The sequence below is a fragment of the Callorhinus ursinus genome, unplaced genomic scaffold (genome assembly GCF_003265705.2).
Source record: "Callorhinus ursinus isolate GAN/ISIS: 27379988/994484 unplaced genomic scaffold, GSC_fseal_2.0 scaffold135, whole genome shotgun sequence".
Classification (NCBI taxonomy): domain Eukaryota; kingdom Metazoa; phylum Chordata; class Mammalia; order Carnivora; family Otariidae; genus Callorhinus; species Callorhinus ursinus.
In genome coordinates this window covers 239,044-260,809 of record NW_027397197.1, presented here as the reverse complement: position 1 = coordinate 260,809, position 21,766 = coordinate 239,044, and the positions used below count along the sequence as shown (strand labels likewise).

Below are 21,766 nucleotides of genomic sequence, written 5' to 3'. Positions count from 1 at the left end.
TGTCACTTTGCCTTCCTCCCTCAGTCAAGGAAAACTGACTGGGTCACACAGGGCAGCACTTGTGGATGGAAAGACTCCCTATTTGAGCCTGTGGTAGGAGTAACAGAGGGCAGAGTAAAGTCAGGCTCTGGGTGGGGGTGGCAGGGCAAAGAATGGTGCAGGTTAAGATAACAAATGGCAGAATATAGTAGCAATGATCTGAATATTCTCCACTGGAGAATTGGAAAACAGAGAGGCTCCAGCAAGGGAAGAAGGTCATCCTTGCCCCAGGAACATGGCCAAAACTTGCTCTCATGAGAAATGGGATAACATGGAGAAAAAACAGATTAGAGCAGAGGAGCCATCTTTCTAAGTACAGCCACCATTGGCACCATGCAGTGTAGACCTACATAGCTTTGGGACTGGCCACTGAGGTTCTGAGTGGGAGATGAGAAATAAATTGTCCAAGCCCCTGATGGAATCTAATGGAGGGAGAAGGCCCACCCAGGAGGAAGCAGGAAGCCAAAATCTGGACTCCCTAGCCCTCACCCTATTCACAGTGCCTGGTGAATATCTTCTGACCGTAGCACTTTGTAGGCAACCCAGTAGAAGATGTTGAAGATGAGGAAAGTGAAAGGGAAGACAGCCCGGGAGATGGTGTCAATCCTCTTGGCTTGGTCCACATAGAGTTTCCGCAGGGTTTCTCCTCCCCTTAGAAGAGGGGCTGGAGGTTGGGGGGTATAAATGCCAGAACCTTCCATTGGACCTCCATCCCTTGCCTGCAGGCAGTGGCCCAGGCCATAACCACGGAAATAGAAGCGACTTTCTTGGATGATATCTTCCTCCTGAAATTAAATGGAAGAAAAGACAGAATTTGAGGTTACAGCTCTATCTAAGGATAGAGACCAGGCCACACACATATATCTCATAGGTGATGCTATGCAGACTGGTGGCTAGGTACACAGGCCCACTGCATGCTTTTTTATGGCCACAAAACTATTCATTTGATAGATGTATGCTAAGCAGCTATACATGGTACATATAGTATATATTATGATTTCATTTGCAGATAAGCCCCGGGCTGCCTTTTTAAAATGCATAACATCATTTACAGCCATCTAAAACCCAGTGAAGTGCCAACCCACTGTGAGAAGGATATCTCAATTCAAGTTATCTCTGACTGGTAATCAACAGAGTAAACAGAACAATAATACCTTTAGAATGCACAGCTTAGTTATTTGGACTTGGTGAACTTGACTTTAATGACTTTCAAAAGCTGCAGAATTAATTCTCCTTGTATACAGTATCTTTTAAAAAATTGTTTATCTCAACTCAAAGCTGAAAATTACAGAAGTTTTAAATAACCTAGTGGGTCATCCAAATTAGGGTAAAGCTGATAATCTATTGCAAATACATGTGCTTCTCTGCAAATCAGCAGATTTTGACAAAGGGATCAGTACATCTAAGATAACATTTATTACCCAATACACATTCCATTTATGTACAATATATGCATTATGATGAACACATTCGCACTGGGGAAGTAAATTTTATATCAGCATTAAGAAATGTAGCAGACTACACAAAGTTCATTTATCCAATAGTCAGCTGACAACCTTAAGTAGCTATAACAGCTGGACAGCCAGGAAGTAAGGACAGGAAGACAGAGACAGAGATAGAAATAGAGGGAACGGGAGACATAGAGAGAAATAAAGAGAGGAGAAAAAGGGTCAAAGCCCCTGAGTGATTAATAGAGAGCTTTACTCATATGAGAGCCTTCAGGCCCCCACTCAGAGCCTATTTACTCTTAGTTTATATACAAACCAGACATGCCTGATTTTGTCTACTTCTAAAGCACACATTGCCATCAGAAGTGATGGTTCACAGCCTGGAAATTAGACATGAGACAGGTAAATATATACCAGAACCTAAAAATACTTCATTCAAAGATGGTTACAATTTTTGAAAGTGTTGATGTTTACAGCAGTAAAAGCTTCAGCTAGCTAAGAAATCACCTGAAGTGAAATGTTGCCTTGTGGGATGATACCAACTACCTTCTTGGTTTGCCCAGGACTGAGTGCTTCCTGAGACTCAGGATATTCAGTGCTAAAACAGAATAGTATACATGTATATTGAATAAATATGCCATAGATACACATAAAATGTGGATAAAGTAGGTTTTATACACATTGTGCAGTTAGAAGGACATCATAGGGTCTTTATAATGGGACCTCTGCAACGATGGTAACACACTGAAAAGTGACTTCGTAGATGAGATATTGATATTGGTGGGTCCCAGTAGCCCTTGATTATTACATCACTAGAAGGTTGAGCCTGTCACTAGGCATCAGGGGGCAGGAAAGCTCAGGCCACAGATTCACTAACAGATCCCATCTCTTTCTCTCCTTCCTGTGGGCTCATAGGACAAACCTGGGAAAGGGCATTGGTCTTGTTCACTGCCATGTCCCCAGCACAGTGCCTGGCATCTAGTCGGCACCCAGTAGATATCAGTTGAATGACTGAATGGACTGATGAGCCACATGCTTCAGAATATAGGACAGGGAATGGCTTTGTTCTCATGAAGCCAACATCCTTTCAGGGTCTCAAACTGAAGAGTCTACTCAGAAAAGAGTCTTACTCAGTTACAAAGTGCTTGGCAGGAAAAACGATCACTCCTTGCCCCAACCCTGCACAATGGCTTGATGCCCATTAGCCTCTAGAAAAAGTGGCACTTTTGGCATAAGAAAGAATCTAAGTCAGCCAACAAGAGAGCTTTGCTACCTGATCTTTAATTTTGCCAATCTCTGTGGAGACAGTTGTATTGTGTAGATCAGAGGCAATTCACTACTGTGGCTGTGCTTTGACCCTGAGTTGTGGTTGGGGCAACCTTAGCTCTCTGCTCAAAGTTACTTCCATAATCTGTCACCAGAGGCCTTGGCTCATCTCACCTGGTTTTTCTAGTTCATTTTCACACTTTTCCTACATAGTTTGTGCTGGACCCATTTTAGAAATGAAGAACCAGAGGAAAACAAGATATCTTCCAAGTAATTGAAAAATGAGGGAGTAGGGGCAACTGGGTAGCTCAGTCGGTTAAGCGTCTGCCTTCAGCTCAGGTCATGATCTCAGGGTCCTGGGATGGAGCCCTGTCAGACTCCCTGCTCAGCGGGGAGGCTGCTTCTCCCTCTCCCTCTGCCATTCCCCCTGCTTGTGCTTTCTTTCTTTGTCAAATAAATAAATAAAATCTTTAAAAAAATGAGGGAGTAAATAAAATGATTTCCTCTTTTGTTTTCCATTTCAGGGTCCCTTACACCCCCAGTTCTCCACTGCTCATTCTGATCCCCTCAGCCCCTCAGCTAGAGGATAAAAGTGTGGAATATATTTGTTTGCAAAAGGCTCTGAAAGAGAAAGTTGAATCCAACTGTTGTTTCTGTTTCTATAGATTTAATTACTTTTCCTTTTCTCCAATCATAGTAAATCTAAAGGGAATTATTTGGAAATAGTTCCCAGGCTGAAAAAAAGCTATGTCACATGGGAGAAAAAATGTGACCACTAGAGTAAGCTGCCCTTGGCTTTTTTTTAATTTTAACATATTGTACCATTTGCAGTTGGGAGAGCAAAGACAAGTGGCCTGAAATCCAAGGGTGGGGGTTCTGGATATGAGTATTATCTATTTAAGCCAAATTCTGAGGAGTGTGTGTGTGTGTGTGTGTGTGTGTGTGTGTGTGTGTGTGTGTGTGTGATTGTTGGGGAGAGACAATGGAGACTTAAACATCACGTTGTGGCTTCCATGGCTGTTGAAATAGAACATTTTTGTTGCAGCTATCTATAGGGAGGAGGGCTGGGGAACTAGAGAATAAAGATAGTCCAAAGCCAAGTTGGGGAAGGAATGCACAGTGTGGGAGGTAAGGTGTGGAGATGGGAAAGAGTGATAGGTATTCAGTGGTATATATTGAAGTGAATGAAAAGAACAGATTGAAGAATGGGGGGTGCTGGGGGGATGGAAAGAGGCAAGCAGGGTTCTGGGACCAAACCCCTGAGAGGACTCGGCAGTATTTTGAAATTTCTTCCATTTCTCAAGTCATTCTGTTGATAATGGCAAGGCTTCCTCTCTGTCCAGCTTGAAAGAGAGCCCTCGCCAATGAGTCTGCAAAGATTGGTGGAGTAGGTAACGTGGCTGCTACGTTCAGAGCCTGGTGCAAGGGTGTGCTGAGGTTATAAAAAAGAGAGACCCCTCCCTGTGAAGCATATAGGCTAGCTGGGAAGACAAAGCAGAAATATATGGAAAAGAAATTAAACTACTTTAGACAGTGACATGGAGGGAAATCACCAGGCGGTGGAGATGGGTGGTTGAGGAGAGATTAGAGAAGAATATGATTAAACCTGGAGCTGGGTGAATAGCTGGCTGGCTCCTAAAATACTCCTAATTTGCTCTTGGCTAAGGGCTCCCTGAAAATCATATAGATGTTCACCCCTTCCCTAAGAGGGCTCTTTTCAGACCAAAGACTTGCTTTTCTAAGCAGGAATGGCAGGGCCCAGAGAGAGGTTCTAGAAATAGATGAACTCTGCATCAACTTTTCCAGCTTGCTCAGTGACCTCCAGGACTCCTGCTCCAGTTCCACTGGGATGGAAATGGCTTTAAAGAAACTCGAAAAAGGACATGGGCTAATGGCACAGGTTTTGATTTTCAGGTTGTATTACCATTAATAATAAGCCCAGCCCACTTTTTGGCAGGATCCAGGAGCCTAAGCAGGGCCCAGGCCGCTGTTACAACTTTGTAATAATTGAGCACTGCTTATGACAGACTCCATTATGATATCAGGATTACGACTTTGTAATAATTGAGCACTGCTTATGACAGACTCCATTATGATATCAGGATCAGCTTATTGATATATGACCACAAGGGGATGAGCTGTAGGCAGTTGGGGGTCGGAGAGGTGCGGGGAGGGGGGCGGGACTAGTGTCAACCTGGAGTAGCTCTACAGTAACTGCAGCAGCCTGCTGTTGCTGGAACACCCACACAGGCAATTTAGCTGGCAAAGGGACACTGGAGACTGGTTGGCAGCCGGCTCTTCTTTTTCAAGGTAGGCATTGAGAAGGCATCAAGATCAAAACCCCTATCAAGATAAGATTTTGGTACCTGCAGGCAGGTTTAACACAGCTAAAGAGGGGGTGGAGAGTTAGCTTAGAAAAGGGAGCATTCTCTTTTCTTTCCCTTCTGTCAAGTCTGTATATATTTTTTGTAACCCTCAGCATGGGATAAGAAAGCGTTTATTTAATAAGCTCTTGAAGGAGTCCTACTCAAGGAGATGCCATTGTGGATCAATCCACTAGAGGGCGTGTTTCACAGAGCCTGAGTAAGGTCCGGGCAAGAATTGATATATTCTGACAAACCAATAGATGAGACAGGAGCCCTGCTCTCACCAGAAAGGGATCTTAGCCAGGGATATGAGTTCCCGGAGGTAGTTTTAAACATGTTTTTAGTGTGGACTTATGGTCGGGGCACCCCAGGAACAGCTGAGGTGGGAGGTGTGTGTTAGGAAGAGAGAAAAGTCTTAGTGCTAGAGTGGCCCCAGTAGGCTGGAGCCAGCAGGGTCAGATCATCATTTTCTCTACCTCCCAGAAGTCATAGTGCATCTCCTCTGGCTTGAGAGCCTCCAGGTTGGGCAGAAAACAAGGAGTCAGAGCTCAAGGTAGATCAGAACTGTGTCTGATGATTAAGGGGCCAGTATGTAGCTCAGAAAGACTTTTGACTTTGCTTATAATTGGGCACTTGCTTCCAGGTGAGTGGCCCAAGCACCTCTGTTGTCATGACAACATACCTAGCACCCATTGTCTGGGTAATGGGGAGGGGCAAACTGCCTGTTGTTCAGGGCATCAAGCTTTCTATTTCCCCAGGTGATCATTCTACTGTAGAAGAAATGGGGTTAACAAACAAGAGTGAGGGAGAACAACAACTCACACCCAACAACTCTGATACACCCAACAACTCTGACGTGCCCAATGAAGAACAAGGCAAAGAAATCCAACAGCCAGAAGAGGCAAGTAGTGGTTTTCCAATTCCAGCTTAACTATAGGGACCCTTTTATAATGCTCCCCTAGAAAGGTCCCTGTGCATGACTCTTGGATTCTTAACCACCAATCAATGTATGGCAACCTGGGGTATCTTCCTCCTGGGTGAGGGGAGAGCCAGGAACAACCATTACTACTAATTCTCAAAATAATCTCATATTGACTAACTTGATAAGGCTCTAATGTGAGCTAACCTTTTTTTCAGTGCTTACTATGTGCCAGGAACTGTGCCCATGCTCTCTCTCTTTTTAAAAGTTTATTTATTTTTAAGTAATCTCTACACCCAACATGGGGCTCAAACTCATGACCCCGAGATCAAGAGTCGAATACTCTTCTGACTGAGCCAGCCAGGGCCTCTGTTTGTCCATGTTCTTAATCACTTTCCTAGACTGCCCTACAGGGATTAATGTCCCATTGGACAGATAAAGAAATGGAATCAAAGAGGTTAAAGTACTCAGTTTATCTATGACCAACCTAGGACTAGAATCCAGGGTTCCTGATTGCCTTTTTAGTCCTTATAGCCCTATATGGAGTCTTGGTTTGTGGGAGGAGTAGTAGGGAGGAAGGAGTCCAAAGGAGAAAGGAAGTGGGCCCCTCCCTAGTTATATTTACCATGCGTTGGCGCCTCTGCCTTCTTCGAAGTCGTATGAATTCCTTATGCTGACGAGAGACAAAATTGACAGCAGCGTACTCCAGTAGTGCAGCGAACACGAAGAGCAGGCACACAGCCATCCAGATGTCGATTGCCTTCACATAGGACACCTACAACATCCACCAACAGAGCAATCAACCTTCTTGGAGCCCTTCCATGGCCCATCCAGTGGTTCGCCAGCCCATACCAACTGTCTGCTCTTCTTCAGTTTTATCCTGAATTTCTTCTGGTGTTCAAAGAAGCTTTCCAAGATATGTCCCATTGCCTGAAGGCCCATGTCAAAGAGATCGGGCTACCCATCATCCTTCACCTCTCTGAACTCTCCACCCTCCACTTCTATCTGACTTTCCTCCCTACACTTCTTTTCCTTTCTTTCTTTGTTCCTTTCATACTTCTGTTCCTGCTTCTGCTTCTTATTATTCTTTTCATTCTTTTCTTCTTCTGATTCTCTTCTTTCAATAAACAGCAACAAACATGAACACTGCATTTGTTTGCCTTCTGTTATCTCCTAGTGTCCTCACAGCTCTGATGGAAATTGGGCAGGGTTTGTTATTCCCATGTGAAACATGTGAGGACACTTGAAGCCTATAGAGGAAAAATCTTAGCTGAGATTGCCCAGTGAGGAGGTGTCACTCGGATTTGGGGATTCTGGGCTTTCAATTTAGTGGCACTGCCATTCACCTAGGCTGCAGTCTCAATATCAGACTAGGAATTCCTTCCTTTCCCTCCTCCACCCCCATTATTCTCTTGACTGTGGTTTTTCCTGCTGATCTTTATGAGAGGCCCTGCTGAAGAATTGAACTCAGTGGCCCAAGGGAGTGACATCCAACCCCCGGCTATGGACAATTCTCTAATTTCAAGGCACTGTTAGCATCTATCTGGTTCTTAGGGCTCTCCTTCCACTACCTACCTGCCTTGGAAGCCTTTAAATACTTTTCTCTCCCATTTCCCTCATGATGATTGAACACCTACCTCTCCTAGAATGGGGTTTCAGCTGGATGGGGCTGGGAGGGGTACAGAACTTAGGTTTATGAAGTCCTTTCACCCCCTCAGCCAGATGGACTCCCTATATAGTTTTGAGCAGTTGAGCCCACCTCATAGGGCTCCCCAGTAGGAGTAGGTTTCATGACAGACAACCTCTTTCACCAGCTATGTTGGGCAGCGAGGGTGCTACAGGCTCCAGGTAAGGAGCAGGTCTCACTGGATAACCTTCCACCTTAGTGGTTCTTAACCTGCGATGCCCCCCTACCCCACCTCCTCACCTGAGTGGCATTTGGCAATGTTTAGAAACATTTTTGGTTGCACAATTTTGGGAAGGGTTACTACTGGCATCTGGTGGGTGGAGGCCAGGGACAATGCTAAACATCCTATAATACACAGGACTCCCCCCTCACACACACACACACACACACACACACACACACACACACACACAATTATAAGGTCTAAAATGGCAATAGTGCTAAGGATGAGAAAACCTGTTCTGTCTCCTTTAAGGCAATTCTGCTAAGGTGGTAGTGGTGGGTTGCTAGGCACCCCTGATTAAGTATCCCTTGGTGTTTCCACTTTGCCACCTATTAAGAGGGCAACCTATTTCATTCATCATCTCCCAGTCTCACTGTGTCGAGTAAGTGCTCTGAAAACCCATAATGAGGTAATGACAAGGGAAGTCCACAAAGGGCTTTGGACCATCAAAAGAAAAGGACACCTTAAGCAGTAGAAATAAAATCTTATTACTAATGAGTGTGTCAATAATGGAGTTGTATGGGGAGTGAAATTGCTGTGCCTTTCAGAAGCCTCTGAATTTGTTCCATCTCTTTCCTTAGGGCTCCCACTAAATCTAATGTACAAACTCAAGGGAGCAGAAGCTCCCTGACTTAGTCCCTTGCTTTGTGGGCTGGCCAATGAGTCTATTTAGGTTGGGGTGAATGCCTACATATTTTGCTTACTGGCCAATGAGGCCACAAAAAGGTCATCAAAATCTGATGAGAAGGCACCAAATACTGCAAACAAACAACCCTCCAACAAAGTCCATTTTTTTCCGAATGAGGAAACTAAGTGAGTCCTAGGAGCAGACAGATTGTGCTTGTTCACAGGAGGGGGCTGGAAAAGGAAATTCTCTTGGCAAGAATGAGGCACTAATTGCAACCTCTCCGGGTTAGAGAAGAATCTCCTTCTTGTGTGGCAGCTGCAATAAACTAGGACACATTTCTAAGATCTGAACTACTTTTCTGCCTCTAGTCTTCCTACAAGGCTACTACCACACCACAGCCATCACAGCCCCTTCTGGTCCTTGGTCCTTGCCTAAGCCCCATCTGTCTTTCAGAGCCTCTTCAATACCCCTGTCCATTTAGGAAACACATTTATAAGAAATAGTTTCTGACAACTTCCTCTGAGACACCTGATCCTAATCTGAGCTTTGTCATCATTTATTACTAGAGGCCTTTGGATTACCTCAAAAGTTTCCCAGCAACCCAAAAATAATTGGGAACTTCACTGGTTGCTCTAGCCCTAGGTCCACCACTCCACTCTTTTCACCCAAACACCTAACAATTATAACAATAACGAACATTTATTGAGTGGTTATTAGGTGCTAAACACTGCTGTCTGTGTTAATACAATATCTTATTTATTTCTTGCAATAACCCTATGGAAGAGATAATATTCTTATTCCCATGTCACAGGTAAAAAAACTGAGGTTAAGGAATTTAACTAAGATTGCCATTGGTAAATGATGAGGCTGGGACTTAAACCAAAATCTGCTTGACTCCAATCTCCTACTCTTTTTTTTTCTTTAAATTTTTTATTGTTATGTTAATCACCATACATTACATCATTAGTTTTTGATGTAGTGTTCCATGATTCATTGTTTGTGCATAACACCCAGTGCTCCACGCAGAACGTGCCCTCTTTAATACCCATCACCAGGCTAACCCATCCCCCCACCCCCTCCCCTCTAGAACCCTCAGTTTGTTTTTCAGAGTCCATCGTCTCTCATGGTTCGTCTCCCCCTCCGATTTACTCCCCTTCATTCTTCCCCTCCTGCTATCTTCTTCTTTTTTTTTCTTAACATATATTGCATTATTTGTTTCAGAGGTACATATCTGATTCAACAGTCTTGCACAATTCACAGCGCTCACCATAGCACATACCCTCCCCACTGTCTGTTACCCAGCCACCCCATCCCTCCCACCCCCCCACCACTCCAGCAACCCTCAGTCCCAATCTCCTACTCTTAACCACTACACCACCCCCATGACAAATTTGTAAATTCACCATGGATGCCCAGATAACCCCCTGTTTAATTCCCCTGTAAATATCTTCTTCGGAATAAGCACTGGGAGATGGGAGATCACAGGGCCTGGTTCCCATCAAATCAAAATGAGAGGGCATATGTTCACAGTAAGATCCACAAGGAACTATGTTGCTTTTTCTTCCCATTATTTCTCCATGGCCTAGAATAGTGCCTGGTACATAGTACATGCTCAATAAATATTTATTGAATGAATAAGCTTACTCCCTGATTTCTCAGAGCCTTGCTGAGTGTAAGGACATTGATGTGACCTCTAAATTTCATACACGAAGGCACAAGGCAGGAAGAACCTGGGCCCAGTCTCATAAGCACAAATCTCTCTGTGTAATCAAAGCATCACCAGGCCACAGATGTTCAGAGTCCACTGACTTTAACTGCTATTTGCTACCTCAAAATTTCCCCACCCTAAAAGAATGGACATTATCTCTAGAGGTCTTTGTAATAGTGTCCAGCTTCTGACATAGTAAGAGACAGATGTTGGTTTAAAATCCTTATATATATATTTTTTTCTTATGGGGCATGACCTTGAAAAGGTCGTTCTATCTCTCTGGGCTGTATTTACCTCATCTGTACCATGAGGGAGTGGGACTCTCTACTTGCTAAGGGTCTTTTGATTTTGGACATGCTAGTATTTCCTAATGAAATTTAGAGTAAGTCAGGCACTGTCTTTACTCATTCCCTAGCCAGACAACACCCACAACCCCAGCTTCCACAACTTTAGCAATATCATTAGTCGTATGTTGTAGGGGAAGAGAAAACTCTGGCCACCTGTTCTTGCTCAATGGCTCTCGTCTACCTTAAATCTAAGGCAAATAGTGAGCAGAAGAGAACAGGGGATGAAAGGGAAATGGGGAGCTCTATGGCAAGCAAGGTCCCTTGCATCTTTCTTCACCTTAGGCAAAGAGGCCCGGGAGCCAGAGCTCTGAGTTGTCATGGTGAGCACAGTGGTGATGCCTAGGCCCACACGGGCAGGGGCAGCATCCATGTTGATCCAGAAGGAGACCCAGGACAGGATGACAATGAGTAGGCTGGGGATGTACATCTGAATCAGATAGTAGCCCATCTGCCGCTCCAGGTGAAACTTTACCTCAATGCAGGTGAATTTCCCTGCAAGGAAAGAGGTGATGTATCAGGCCTCAGGTCCCCAGCCTGGAGCTGAGCCTGAGGGGCAGGACTAGGGCATCCCTACGGGCACCTCAACTGGGCAAATAAATGAGCTTTTCAAGATGGACCCACGAACACCAAATGCATGTTCTGAGGAAGTTCTCAGAGCAGTCATCAAAGACTTGACCTCTTGCTCTAAGCACTAGTTTCCACCAGAGGGCCTTTCACTTAACCACACAGCAAGAAGATTAAGAACAGAAGGGCTCCAGAGCCAGAATGTCTGGGTTTGAATCCCAAACCTTCCACTCACTAGCTGTGTGACCTCAGGCAAAACACCCAAGCTATTTGAGCTTCAGTTTCCTTGTCTGTAAAACAGAGTAACAACAATATCAATTCCATCATTGTAGGAATTAAATTAAATAATGTATCTGGGGAGTTGAGCTATAGGTAGTTGGCACTATCATCATTATTAACAAAGCAATGAGTTTAGACTCTGCCCAAATCTCAGCAGCCTTGCTTGAGCTTGCTGGTACCCCAGAAGATCTCTAGCAACAAAGATTCACTGAAATAAACATTGCCTGTGTCTCAAGCAAGTGATAAGAGCTGGATAGGAAATATCTGGAAACAGTGTCCAACAGAGACCAGCTCTGGACAGTGGGCAGTGGGTACCCAGAGAACATCAGGCAGCAGCATTCTATCCCACCAACAAAAAGTGCATTGGTCCAAAGCACATGTACCTGTGCTCTGTCTACTCTGCCAGCCATCTTCATTTTGCTCAGCTTCCCATGCCCTCAGGCTAAGAAAACCTAGCTCAGAGCTTCTCCCTGTGGCAGAGGTATAGGATAACCAAAGCAAAAAGCAGAGGATGTGTATATTGCTATTTTATTCTGGACTAGGCTTGCTCTTATCAGACCTGATTCCTCAAGGCTAGTAATTTCATCAATGATTGATTATGGCTTTGACATACTGTGTGAAGCTGTGATCTCCTACTGTTCCCTGAGTCCACCTCATCCCAGGCTTCTTGTTATGACATAGCTTTGCTAGGTACCATATTTTCTTTGCTTCCTTCCTTCCCTCATTTTATATCTATCCTATCTATCTATCTATCTATCTATCTATCTATCTATCTATCTATATTTTTGGTAGTGGTGGTTTTATTTTTAATTGCAAAATTAACACTTGTTTAGTACAGGAAAAAAGTGAGAAGTAGAGAAAAATAATAATATTTATAAGCTCAGTAATATTTGTAAGCTCACATTTATCAAGACCCTACTAAGTGCCCTGACTTTTTATAGTTTATCTCATTTAAATTCCATAGCAACTATTTGGGGCAGGTAAAATTATTATTTCCCATTTTACATAGGGATATTGAGGCTCAAAGAGATTAAGTTATGTTTCTCAAGGGCACCCAACTAGTAGATAGTGGAGCCATAATTCAAACTCAGCTCTGACTCGAAAGTTCTTGGTTTTATCCATTGTATCACTCTATGTTAGAAACATTTAGTACTATTTCTTCCCAGGATTTTTAAACACATGCTTTTGGTTTGTTTCTTTTACCACAATATAATGATCCTGTGTATACAACTTTGAATCTTAGCCTTTTCCACTTGTACTTTCCATGTTGATATAAGCAACTTGCAGGCATCTTTTTTAACATCTGGATAATATTCCACCAAGCAGACACACTGTGAAATTTATTTAATCTCTGTCCTATTGGTGGATATCTAGAAGAGTGCCAAGTTTTTGCTAGTATAAGCACTGACCCAGTGATATTTGGAATATTTCCTTATAATAAATTCCAAGGAGTAGGATTCCTGGGTCAACAGGTAGGGGAAAAAATTTTAGCTTTTACAGTTTCTCAGAGTATGCCCCCTGGACCATCTGCAACTGAATCCTCAGGATGCTTGCTCAAATGCAGATTTCTGGGCATCACTCCAAGTGCACATAACCAGAATCTCTGAGAGGCAGTGCCCAGGAATCAACACCTTATTTTTTTATTTTTTTTTTAAAGATTTTATTTATCTATTCATGAGAGACAGAGAGAGAGAGAGAGAGGCAGAGGGAGAAGCAGGCTCCCAAGGAGCAGGGAGCCCGATGCGGGACTTGATCCCAGGACCCTGGGATCACGACCTGAGCTGAAGGCAGACGCTTAACCATCTGAGCCACCCAGGCGCCCAGGAATCAACATTTTAACAGTCTTCCCAGGGAAATATAATGCACACCAGAGTTTGAAAACCACTGACCTATATACAAATTGCCAGTTTTCTCCCCAGTAAAGGTTCTACCAATTTCCACTCCCACCAGCATTTTCTAAATTCAATGGCTTGTTCTTCTCCCTATTTTGCACACCCTACATACACAAACACACATATTCACAGGGTGACACCCAAAGCATGTCAGTCCACTATAGGAGGTATCCAGGATCTCTCCTCTTTAGCCTCTGGCCTCTATCTCAGGGTCATAGCACTTTGTATCCAAATTGCCAGGGGAACTAAGGAACAAGTAGCTCTTAGGGAAGCTGCAGGGAGCAGATGCTCAGGCTGGAAAAGCAACCTTTCTCCACTTCTTGGCTCACATTTCACACCTGGGAAAATAAGCCAGTTCGAGTTGGGCAGTGGTGGCTGTGGGATGAGGTGTGGATGGTAAGCTTGCCAGTTCCCTAAAGTCTAGTGCTTTCTGGTTCAGCGCAGCCATTCGCTGCTCCCAGATGTAGATTCCCCACCTTCCACACAAAGTTGGCCCCAGAACCGGTGGGACACTCCTGCCACTCACTGGCACAGGCCCATCTCCTCTGCAGCATGTGACAGGGACAAAAATATGGGCTTTGGAATTAGATCTGGATTTGAATTCTAAGTCAGCCATTTTCTAGGTGCGTGACTTGGACAATTGATTTAAAATGGGGCTGATGATTTCTTACCATAATGAGATAAGGCATATGAAACACTTAGCACATCTGGTACAGATTGGACTTTCAATAAAAGCTGGCTACCTTGCCCCCTTCCCTCCCATCTAGAGGCCCTTCTATGACTCACAGTCAGTAAAGATCCTGGTTTTTACCTGTGTTGTAGTGCTTGGTACAGTAGCCTAGATCCTTCTCATCTCGTAAGATAAACTGGGGCAGAGTCAGCCCCTCAGCCACTTGGACAGCAGGAGCATCTTCCAGCCACTCAAACACGAGGTCATTCATGGTGTAGCCAACTAAAAGTGACAGAGATGGCAGAGGACTGCAGAGTGTGGTGCTGGGTGAGGGTAGGGAGAGAGTTAGAACTAGCAGGAAAGAACAGATGAGGAGGTAAGGCCTGGGTTTTAGGAGCTTCATGTTCATCTTGGAAAGGGAAACCTTTCTGAAGAGGGTACTTGGTCAATTGTCTCATGGACCCATCCTCACTAGGTAAATCAGAAAAATTCCAGACTCCTCTTCTACCTAGTTCTCAAGCTTTAGAAAGGCACAGAGAGAAATTATTCTGGCAGACCTAGAAAGCAGGACAAAAGGGTTGGAATGATGTCAAGGAACCCAGCTGGGAACCTCCTGCCGTATCTCAAACACAGGGGAGTAAGCATGTGTACTGGCCACATGTCTTGAGCTGAGCCAGCCTCAGAGCTAGGGCTTCTGCCACCTCACCCCAGGGAGAAAGGAGCTATTTATACCCTGCCAGTCATACATGGGACAATGTACACACCACAAACTCCTAGCCAGGGCTCTGAACTGGGGCAGATTGAGAGTTAACATCTGAACATGCCAAGTTGCTCACAGATAGTTAGCCCTTGGCTGACCTTGCCACCCTGGGCACTGTCCTATACTAGAACTGTCTTCTCCCACTTCTCTACAAAAGTTATCTGTGTTCATGCAGAATCAGGGTTCAAGAGTACTCCCTCTGCCAACTCTGGCATTTTTATAGGTATCTTGAATGTCTTAACTCAGGCGGAGTAAAGGTAGAATTACCTCAAGCACTGTGAGAGGAATACTTTGGGCAGAGGAGGTGTCCTTCAAATGCTTCTCCCCCCAAACCAACACAAGCACATTTGTATGTAAAGTTGGTGCCTTCCCATTCCCCAGCCCTGTGGAAGAGCCAAACCAGTAAATAGTGTGAGGAAGGAAAAACACACTGGGTTGGGTGTTAGTGAGTCCTGGCTCCTAGTCTCATCTGTGCCAACAACTGACTGTGTGTGCTTGGGTAAGTCCTCACTCTGGGTTGCCTTTTTCTCATTTGGAATATCATGAGAGGGGTTTAACTACCTGGTATTCCAGGCCTTGTTCTGTGACTCTCTAGAGACACTTACAGCTCTCCAGCTGCATGGTGCATGTCTGGATGTCCATGGGGAAGTTCTTGAGGTCCATTGGGCAGGACAAAATGAGGGTCAGCCTGGCAGGGACAGTAGAAAAGAAATGACATCAACTTACTGGGGCCTGGAACAGCACAGAGGACCTTCTTCCCACCCCTCAGCCTCCATTCTGTCTTCTTCCCCTTGACCCAAACTCTCCTGGCTGTTCACCAGGTGCACCTGATGCTGTAGAGCACATTCCCGTTCTTGAAGATTCGCAGTAACTTGTTGTCTGTGGTCACCTCATGGAAGTTGGCCCCTTTCTCATTGGCAAAGAACAGGTCTGGCTTCCAGATAGAATCCAGCATAGAGGGATCGAGGTCCAAAGAGTCATCAGGATATTCTTGGTAAGCTAGGCGCGGGTCATTCCACTGTTGCCGCAAGAAGACATTCACCCGATAGTCCTGAGAGGGTGCACAGATGGGCCCATCAGAGGCAATGCTATTCCAGGGGCCCAGCATCCTACATGGGCAGGAGGGCCATGAGGAGGAAATGCTGGGAGCACATCTCAGGGGCATTGGGCATTTTCCACTGGAGAAGGGGCCTGCTTTGGGCTGATATGGCAAAGATGGGAAGGGAAAAAACATTTATTAACCACTTACTATTAGCTGGGCGCTCTGCTAAGTGCTTTCTTTATATGCATCGTCTCATTTAAATCTCACACCAACACTGTGAGGAGGCTATTGTTATGATTACCACTTTATGGATGAGGAAATGGAAACAAGGAGATATTTAAATAACCTGTCACGTAGCTATTAAATGGTAGAGTCAGGATTTGAACACAGGTTTGTCTGATTCCAAAGTCTGTGCTCTGTACCAAGCTACCTCCCATGCTTGACCATTTGTTTCTTAGGCTAGTCTGCCTTTGGCCACTGAAACCCAGGCTGGGGAAAGATATCTCCCGGTGACCAACTTCAGACATCCTATGGCTTTAGCCATGACCACAGGACAGGGAGAGGACAGCAGAGGGAGGAAAGGCTCAATATCTGGTGGGCTTCTCTCATTCATACTAGAATGGAAGCAGGGAACAGGGAGACTCCTTACCATAGTAGTCTCGGTGACAGAGCCAAAACTGTTGATGAAGATGTTGCAAGTCACGTTCACAGGTGGGCCTAGGGGTGGCAAAATACAACCATATTGGCAGGGCATTCCAGGAGGCTGGGCGCAGTTTTCAGGACTTCCTCCCTGAGCTTGAGGCCAGGGCACTGCTAGAAGGCAGTGCCAGCTACATAGACCCATAAGCAATAGGGAAGGGAAGCTCCTTCTGAACTGTAAGAGTTAGCCCTGTACCTCTAGCCTCCTGTCAATGGGGTAGGCAATTCCCAAATTGCCAAAGCGAACTTTCCAAAAGGAGTGGGGAAGAAAGGGTTTTTGTAGGATGAATGCTTCTTACCTTTAAAATTGGGTCGAATCCTAGCATCATACCCAGATGTTCGCCCCATAAGCTTATCCAGGAAATCAGAAGGGGACATGGGTTGGGACCCCTCGGTCCCAGATTTGGCTTCCTCTTTTGTCAAGGCCACCCTGGACAGGAGAGATAAAGAAGTCTGAAGCCAGTTGTATTCTACATTTATCACAAACCCTTTCCTTTCCTGTCCCCACACACCTCTGGCTGGTCTCCCCATCAGGCAGGAAGATAGGAGAAGATGGATCTCTAGGTACCCATTTGCAAAACGAGGAAATCACAAACAGCCATAAGCCAACACTGCAGCTCAGTAGTTAGTCCTAAAAATGTGCTTTTACATGTATGAGATCTTTTTACCCTCAAAATTCTCAGTGTGTTGGGGGCAAAGACAGATGAGAAAAGTGACTTGTGGGATTATAAATTGGAACAGCCACTCTAGAAAATAGTATGGAGTTTCCTCAAAAAAATAAAACTAGAACTACCATATAATCCAGCAATTCCACTTCTGGGAATATATCCAAGGAAAATTAAAACACTAATTTGAGGGTGCCTGGGTGGCTCAGTTGGTTAAGCGACTGCCTTCGGCTCAGGTCATGATCCTGGAGTCCCAGGATCAAGTCCCGCGTCGGGCTCCCTGCTCAGCGGGGAGTATGCTTCTCCCTCTGACCCTCTTCCCCCTCGTGCTTTCTATCTCTCATTCTCTCTCTCTCAAATAAATAAAATCTTTAAAAAAAAACACTAATTTGAAAAGATATATGCACCCCCATGCTTATTGCAACATTATTTACAATAGCCAAGATAAGAAAACAATCTAAGTGTCCTTCAATGGATAAATGGATAAAGAAAATGTGAGATATAATATAGATATAGATACACAATGGAATACTATTCAGCCATGAAAAGAAGGAAATCCTGGCATTTGCAACGACATGGATCTTGAGGGCATTATGCTACGTGCAGTAAGTCAGACAAAGACAAATACCATGTGATCTCATTGACATGTGAAATCTAATAAACAAACAATCCAAAAGAGTAGTGACCTTCCCAAAGTCTCAAGGCTGGTGAGTGACAGGATCAGGGCTCAAACCCAAGGGGCTGAGGCTTCATCCAGTATTCTCTTTCTGAAGGTGCTTTAAAAGCACTCAAAGAAGAATGACAACTCCCTGCAAATAATGTGGCTGTTTCAATGTTTTAGCTTAACCAAGGATGGGAAGGACTGAAGGACAATCTGTATCTCTGAGAGTTGGTTTCAGTTGCTTGGCCTTCATGTGGAACCACTCAGGAGCTGGGGACCCAGCTTCTAGAGAGGGAGCCTTGGCTTCTGGTGTTTGCTCCAGCAGGAAACTATGTTTTGAGCAGGACCTCAGTTCATTGTTGGGGCAGTAGCAGGCTTGTAAACTCACTTTGGCAACAAAACAGGTGAGGAAGCAGGGCCCTAGGAGCATAAGAAAGACTCCCAAATAGGATGGCCATGCTGAGAAGGTCAACTTCCATCTTTTCCCCCTAGCAGCTTGATTTTGAGGAAGGAACCAGTGTGCTTTGGCCTAATCTAGAGGCTGGTCTCTTCTCCCCTGACAAGTTTCCTTCTAAGAGCAGCAAAACCCCTTCCACATGCTTGCTTATCTGCTTACCAGTCAACAACTAGACTTGGGACCAGGAGCTCAGCCCTGAAGGGTGGCGTAGGGCTCAGGGCTGAGCGCAGGCTGGACTGCTGGCTGGGCCTGGTCCTCCTACTCCATCATGCCATCATCAGTGTGCTAGCCACCAGAGCTAGCTCCCCCACTGCCACTGCTGTTGCCAAACTCTGGGGCTGGGAGGCAGGGTGACTGCTGTCCTTTTGGGTCCAGCCCTCTTTGAGCCAACAGGCCCCTGTTTACCAGTACATCTATGTACCCTGCTAGGCCATATAGATCATATGTGCTATGAGCCATTAAATAATAAAAATAGCCGAGGCACCATGCTATGCACTTTACTTACCTTACTGAGTTTAGTTCTCATATTGGTCCACCCGGATAAGGGTTATTATTATCCCTCTTATATAGATGAGGAGACTGAGGATCATCAAGGAAAGCAACTTATTTGTGATCATACGGCTAGTAAATGGCAAAGCCAAGATTCTAACCCAGAGTCATTGACTTCAAAACTAAGTTCATCTACAACAGCGCCATGACGCAAGCAGCCCAGGATAGGCTGCCAAGGAATCAGAGTGGAGGGAAGGTGGGTGGAAGCCACATCCTGACCTCCTAGAATCCTGCCTCCTTGAATCCTCTGAACAGGAGGAAGCCCTTACCCTGGGAACAGAGGCCACTGTGGCCCCAAGCAGGGGCTGCCAGAGCAGATGGCTTAAGCAGGCTCTGAAAATCCGAGGAGGCTGGTAGTGGTGCTAGAGCAGCAGAAGTCTGTGGCCTCACCACAGGGTGTCCTTGCTGGCCAGGTGCTGCTCCTGGCTGCCTGCCACTTGCCTGCTGGGAGGCCACATGGCCCTGTACATGGGGCAGCTAGACCCTTGCTGCCATGTTCAACCCCACTCTCAGGTCACCTCTCCGGATTGTCCCAGCCCCAGGACCCTGTGACAGGCTGTGGGCTCAGCTGTCTTGGGCTCCAACTCCTGTCATAGACCTTGTTTTTTGTGGCTGCCTTGTCTATGGGCCTGAGAGCAGAGTCACTGTGTGCAGCCACTTTTTCCTCCCTTTCATTCCTGGAAAGTCCCAAATACTGGCAGTACCCAGGAGGGTCTGGAGCTGAAAAATCTGGCTCATGCATGGCCCTGGGGGTGGGGTAGGGGAGAACTCTGATTTTGTTACTGGGTGCTCGAGTGACTTTGGACAGGTCATCCCCCATCTCTAGGACTCCATTTCCATAGATACAGTGAAGGACTTGGACTCAAGACTTCCTAAGGTCCTGTCTTGCTCTAGTTGCTCAAGTGGGAATGCTGCCATCAAAGCTTGGGCCTTGAGGCAGTCTCCCCTCCAGGAGGGCCAGTGAGCCACCCCCCCCCTCCGCATTCCCCCTCCTGCCTGAGTCCTCCTACCAACTCCAACTGAGCTGCCATTCTACTTTGGGCTACTTTTCGCTCTTAGGGAGTTTGCTGCCCCACACGTATTGCATCTCTACCTTCCTCCCAGCCAGGGTGTCTGCAAGCTATGAGGTGGGAGGCACCTCAGAGACAAGCAGTCCTGGTGTGCTCCTTGAGGTAAGAGGAGGAGGAGATCTATTGCAGTGGCACCCGCCACCTTGGGATGTACTCTTCTTAGAACCAGGTCAGCCCAAGCCACAGTCATCTTTCCTCCTCAACTCACCCGGTCCACCTCGACTGGCTCCTGGTCTCATGAGAAAGTGGGAGCGGGGAGGGGACATTTACAGGGAGCCCAAAGCATGTCTTGCCCTCAGAAACCCAGGAAATGACAGCTACTGAGTGCCCCTTCGGGACAGGAAGCTGCCATGTGTGCACAGGCTGGGTGACTGCTGAGGGCCAAAGTTTGCTCAGCCCAGTTTCATTCTGATATGGTTCAGGGCAAACCCCTGCTACCTGAAGCCTCTTTGGTGGGCAGCTGACAGATGTTGGTGTCATTTTTAGGAACCTGAGCAGTGTGTGACCACGTTGGTAGGAAGATAGGACAGGATGGCAGGACAGATGGCCTCCGTTCTGGGGCTCGGCTACCTAGCCCCTACCGAGGCCCAGGAAGCTCTCCCCCATGCAGAAGGATTCCCACCAGCTCTGGGGCTCCAGCATGCCTTGTGAAAGGCTCCTGGGGCCCAGTTAAGGGAGGGCGTGTCCTTCCCTGGAGCCCTCCTGACTGTGGGCTTTTTGTAAACTTAGAGGAAACTGTTCCAGAAGCCCCCACTGCCCCCGACCAGGGTTTGCATGCACCTCCTTCTCACCCCAACTCAGCTCACCTGAGGAGGACCTGCTCTGGCAGCGTCCAGAGGAGAAGGAAGGAGAGGGTTGCAGGAACGAGAGTTGTCATTCCGCAGGGATCCTGGAGCCCTTTCTCAGTCTGGCTACCAAGGTGAGAGGGATGTCCCAGCAGGGGGAATGCTGCAGAAAGTACAGAGCTTTCCTCCAACTTGGTCTGCTCACAAGGAGCCCCTGGGGCTGGGCTAGGAGTTGTGTGCTCTCTTTCCTCCTCTGCTCTCTTCTCCTCTGCCCTGTCGTTAGGAGTCAGGGGCCAAAACTGGCCCCCTGGAAATGATCTTGACACAGATAACCCTTCGGGCTCCTGCTCTGGCTCGCCTGGGGTTCCGGAGGGCCTCAGCCCGCCTGCCAGGGAGCTGAAGGAGATTCTCTTTGGGCAGCAATCACTCTCCAAACCTGGAGAGTCTTGGAGGGGAACGAGGAGGGAGACTGGTAGGAAGATGTTTCCCTCCCTCCCACCTCCCCCTGGATGCACCCTCCGAAAGCAGCAATTTAAAGGCACAGTCACCGGCAGCTGGAGTGGGGTTCGGAGCATGTCCGTGTGCTGGGGAGGAGCTTGGGCTGCCGCTGCCGCTGGGAGAGGGCTGGAGGTGGTCTGTCCAGCTTCTAACTCTCCAGCTGGAGCAGCTCATGCAGGCTGCGCTGCTCCCAGCTCCCCAGCAGCATCCCTTTTGGCCTGGGGTTCTAATGTCCTAATGATTTTTATAAGGGGGGATAAAAGACCCGAGAGGGTTTAGGCGGAGCCACTGGGTTTTCTCAAGCTGACAGCTTCAGGTTTGAGAGGAGACGAGAGGAAGGCCGAGGGCAGGGGCGGCTTTTCCTCCACCCTCTGGATGGAGGTACAGGGCATGGATGACACAGAGGAACTTTGAAATCTTCTTCATATGGGGTCTGCCTGCTTGTCAGTCTGTCCATCTGTCTGCCCCATCTCCTTCATCCTTGTAGTTGCACATCCTTTTCCCTGCCTGCTTTCTTCCCTCAGGTTGTCTCTGGTGAGCTTGG

General features: G+C 46.4%; 1 protein-coding gene and 1 long non-coding RNA gene across 2 annotated transcripts; one reads left to right on the top strand and one right to left on the bottom strand.

Moving 5' to 3' along the window:
* Positions 1 to 533: 533 nt before the first annotated feature.
* Positions 534 to 20,816, bottom strand: LOC112815855 (glycine receptor subunit alpha-4). The gene is made up of 9 exons (XM_025862102.1): positions 20,746 to 20,816; positions 16,837 to 16,967; positions 16,488 to 16,555; positions 15,624 to 15,847; positions 15,402 to 15,484; positions 14,178 to 14,318; positions 10,909 to 11,123; positions 6,664 to 6,813; positions 534 to 824 (listed from the first exon to the last, which is right to left on the bottom strand). Exons 1-9 carry the CDS (start codon positions 20,814 to 20,816, stop codon positions 534 to 536), a joined length of 1,374 nt encoding a protein of 457 aa, XP_025717887.1.
* LOC141371937 (uncharacterized) lies at positions 4,930 to 6,869 on the top strand. Its single transcript, XR_012377295.1, has 3 exons — positions 4,930 to 5,063; positions 5,878 to 6,020; positions 6,735 to 6,869. It is a non-coding gene; the product is annotated as an uncharacterized lncRNA (long non-coding RNA).
* Positions 20,817 to 21,766: the final 950 nt, after the last annotated feature.

Bases quoted from the DNA above. Each gene is read 5' to 3' on its own strand.
- LOC112815855 (XM_025862102.1), bottom strand. From the start codon at position 20,816: ATGACAACTCTCGTTCCTGCAACCCTCTCCTTCCTTCTCCTCTGGACG. The intron at 14,319-15,401 runs GTAAGTGTCTCT...TGTCACTTTTAG, and splicing joins CACCATGCAGCTGGAGAGCT to TTGGCTACACCATGAATGAC. The intron at 11,124-14,177 runs GTAAAAACCAGG...CTTTCCTTGCAG, and splicing joins TACCAAGCACTACAACACAG to GGAAATTCACCTGCATTGAG.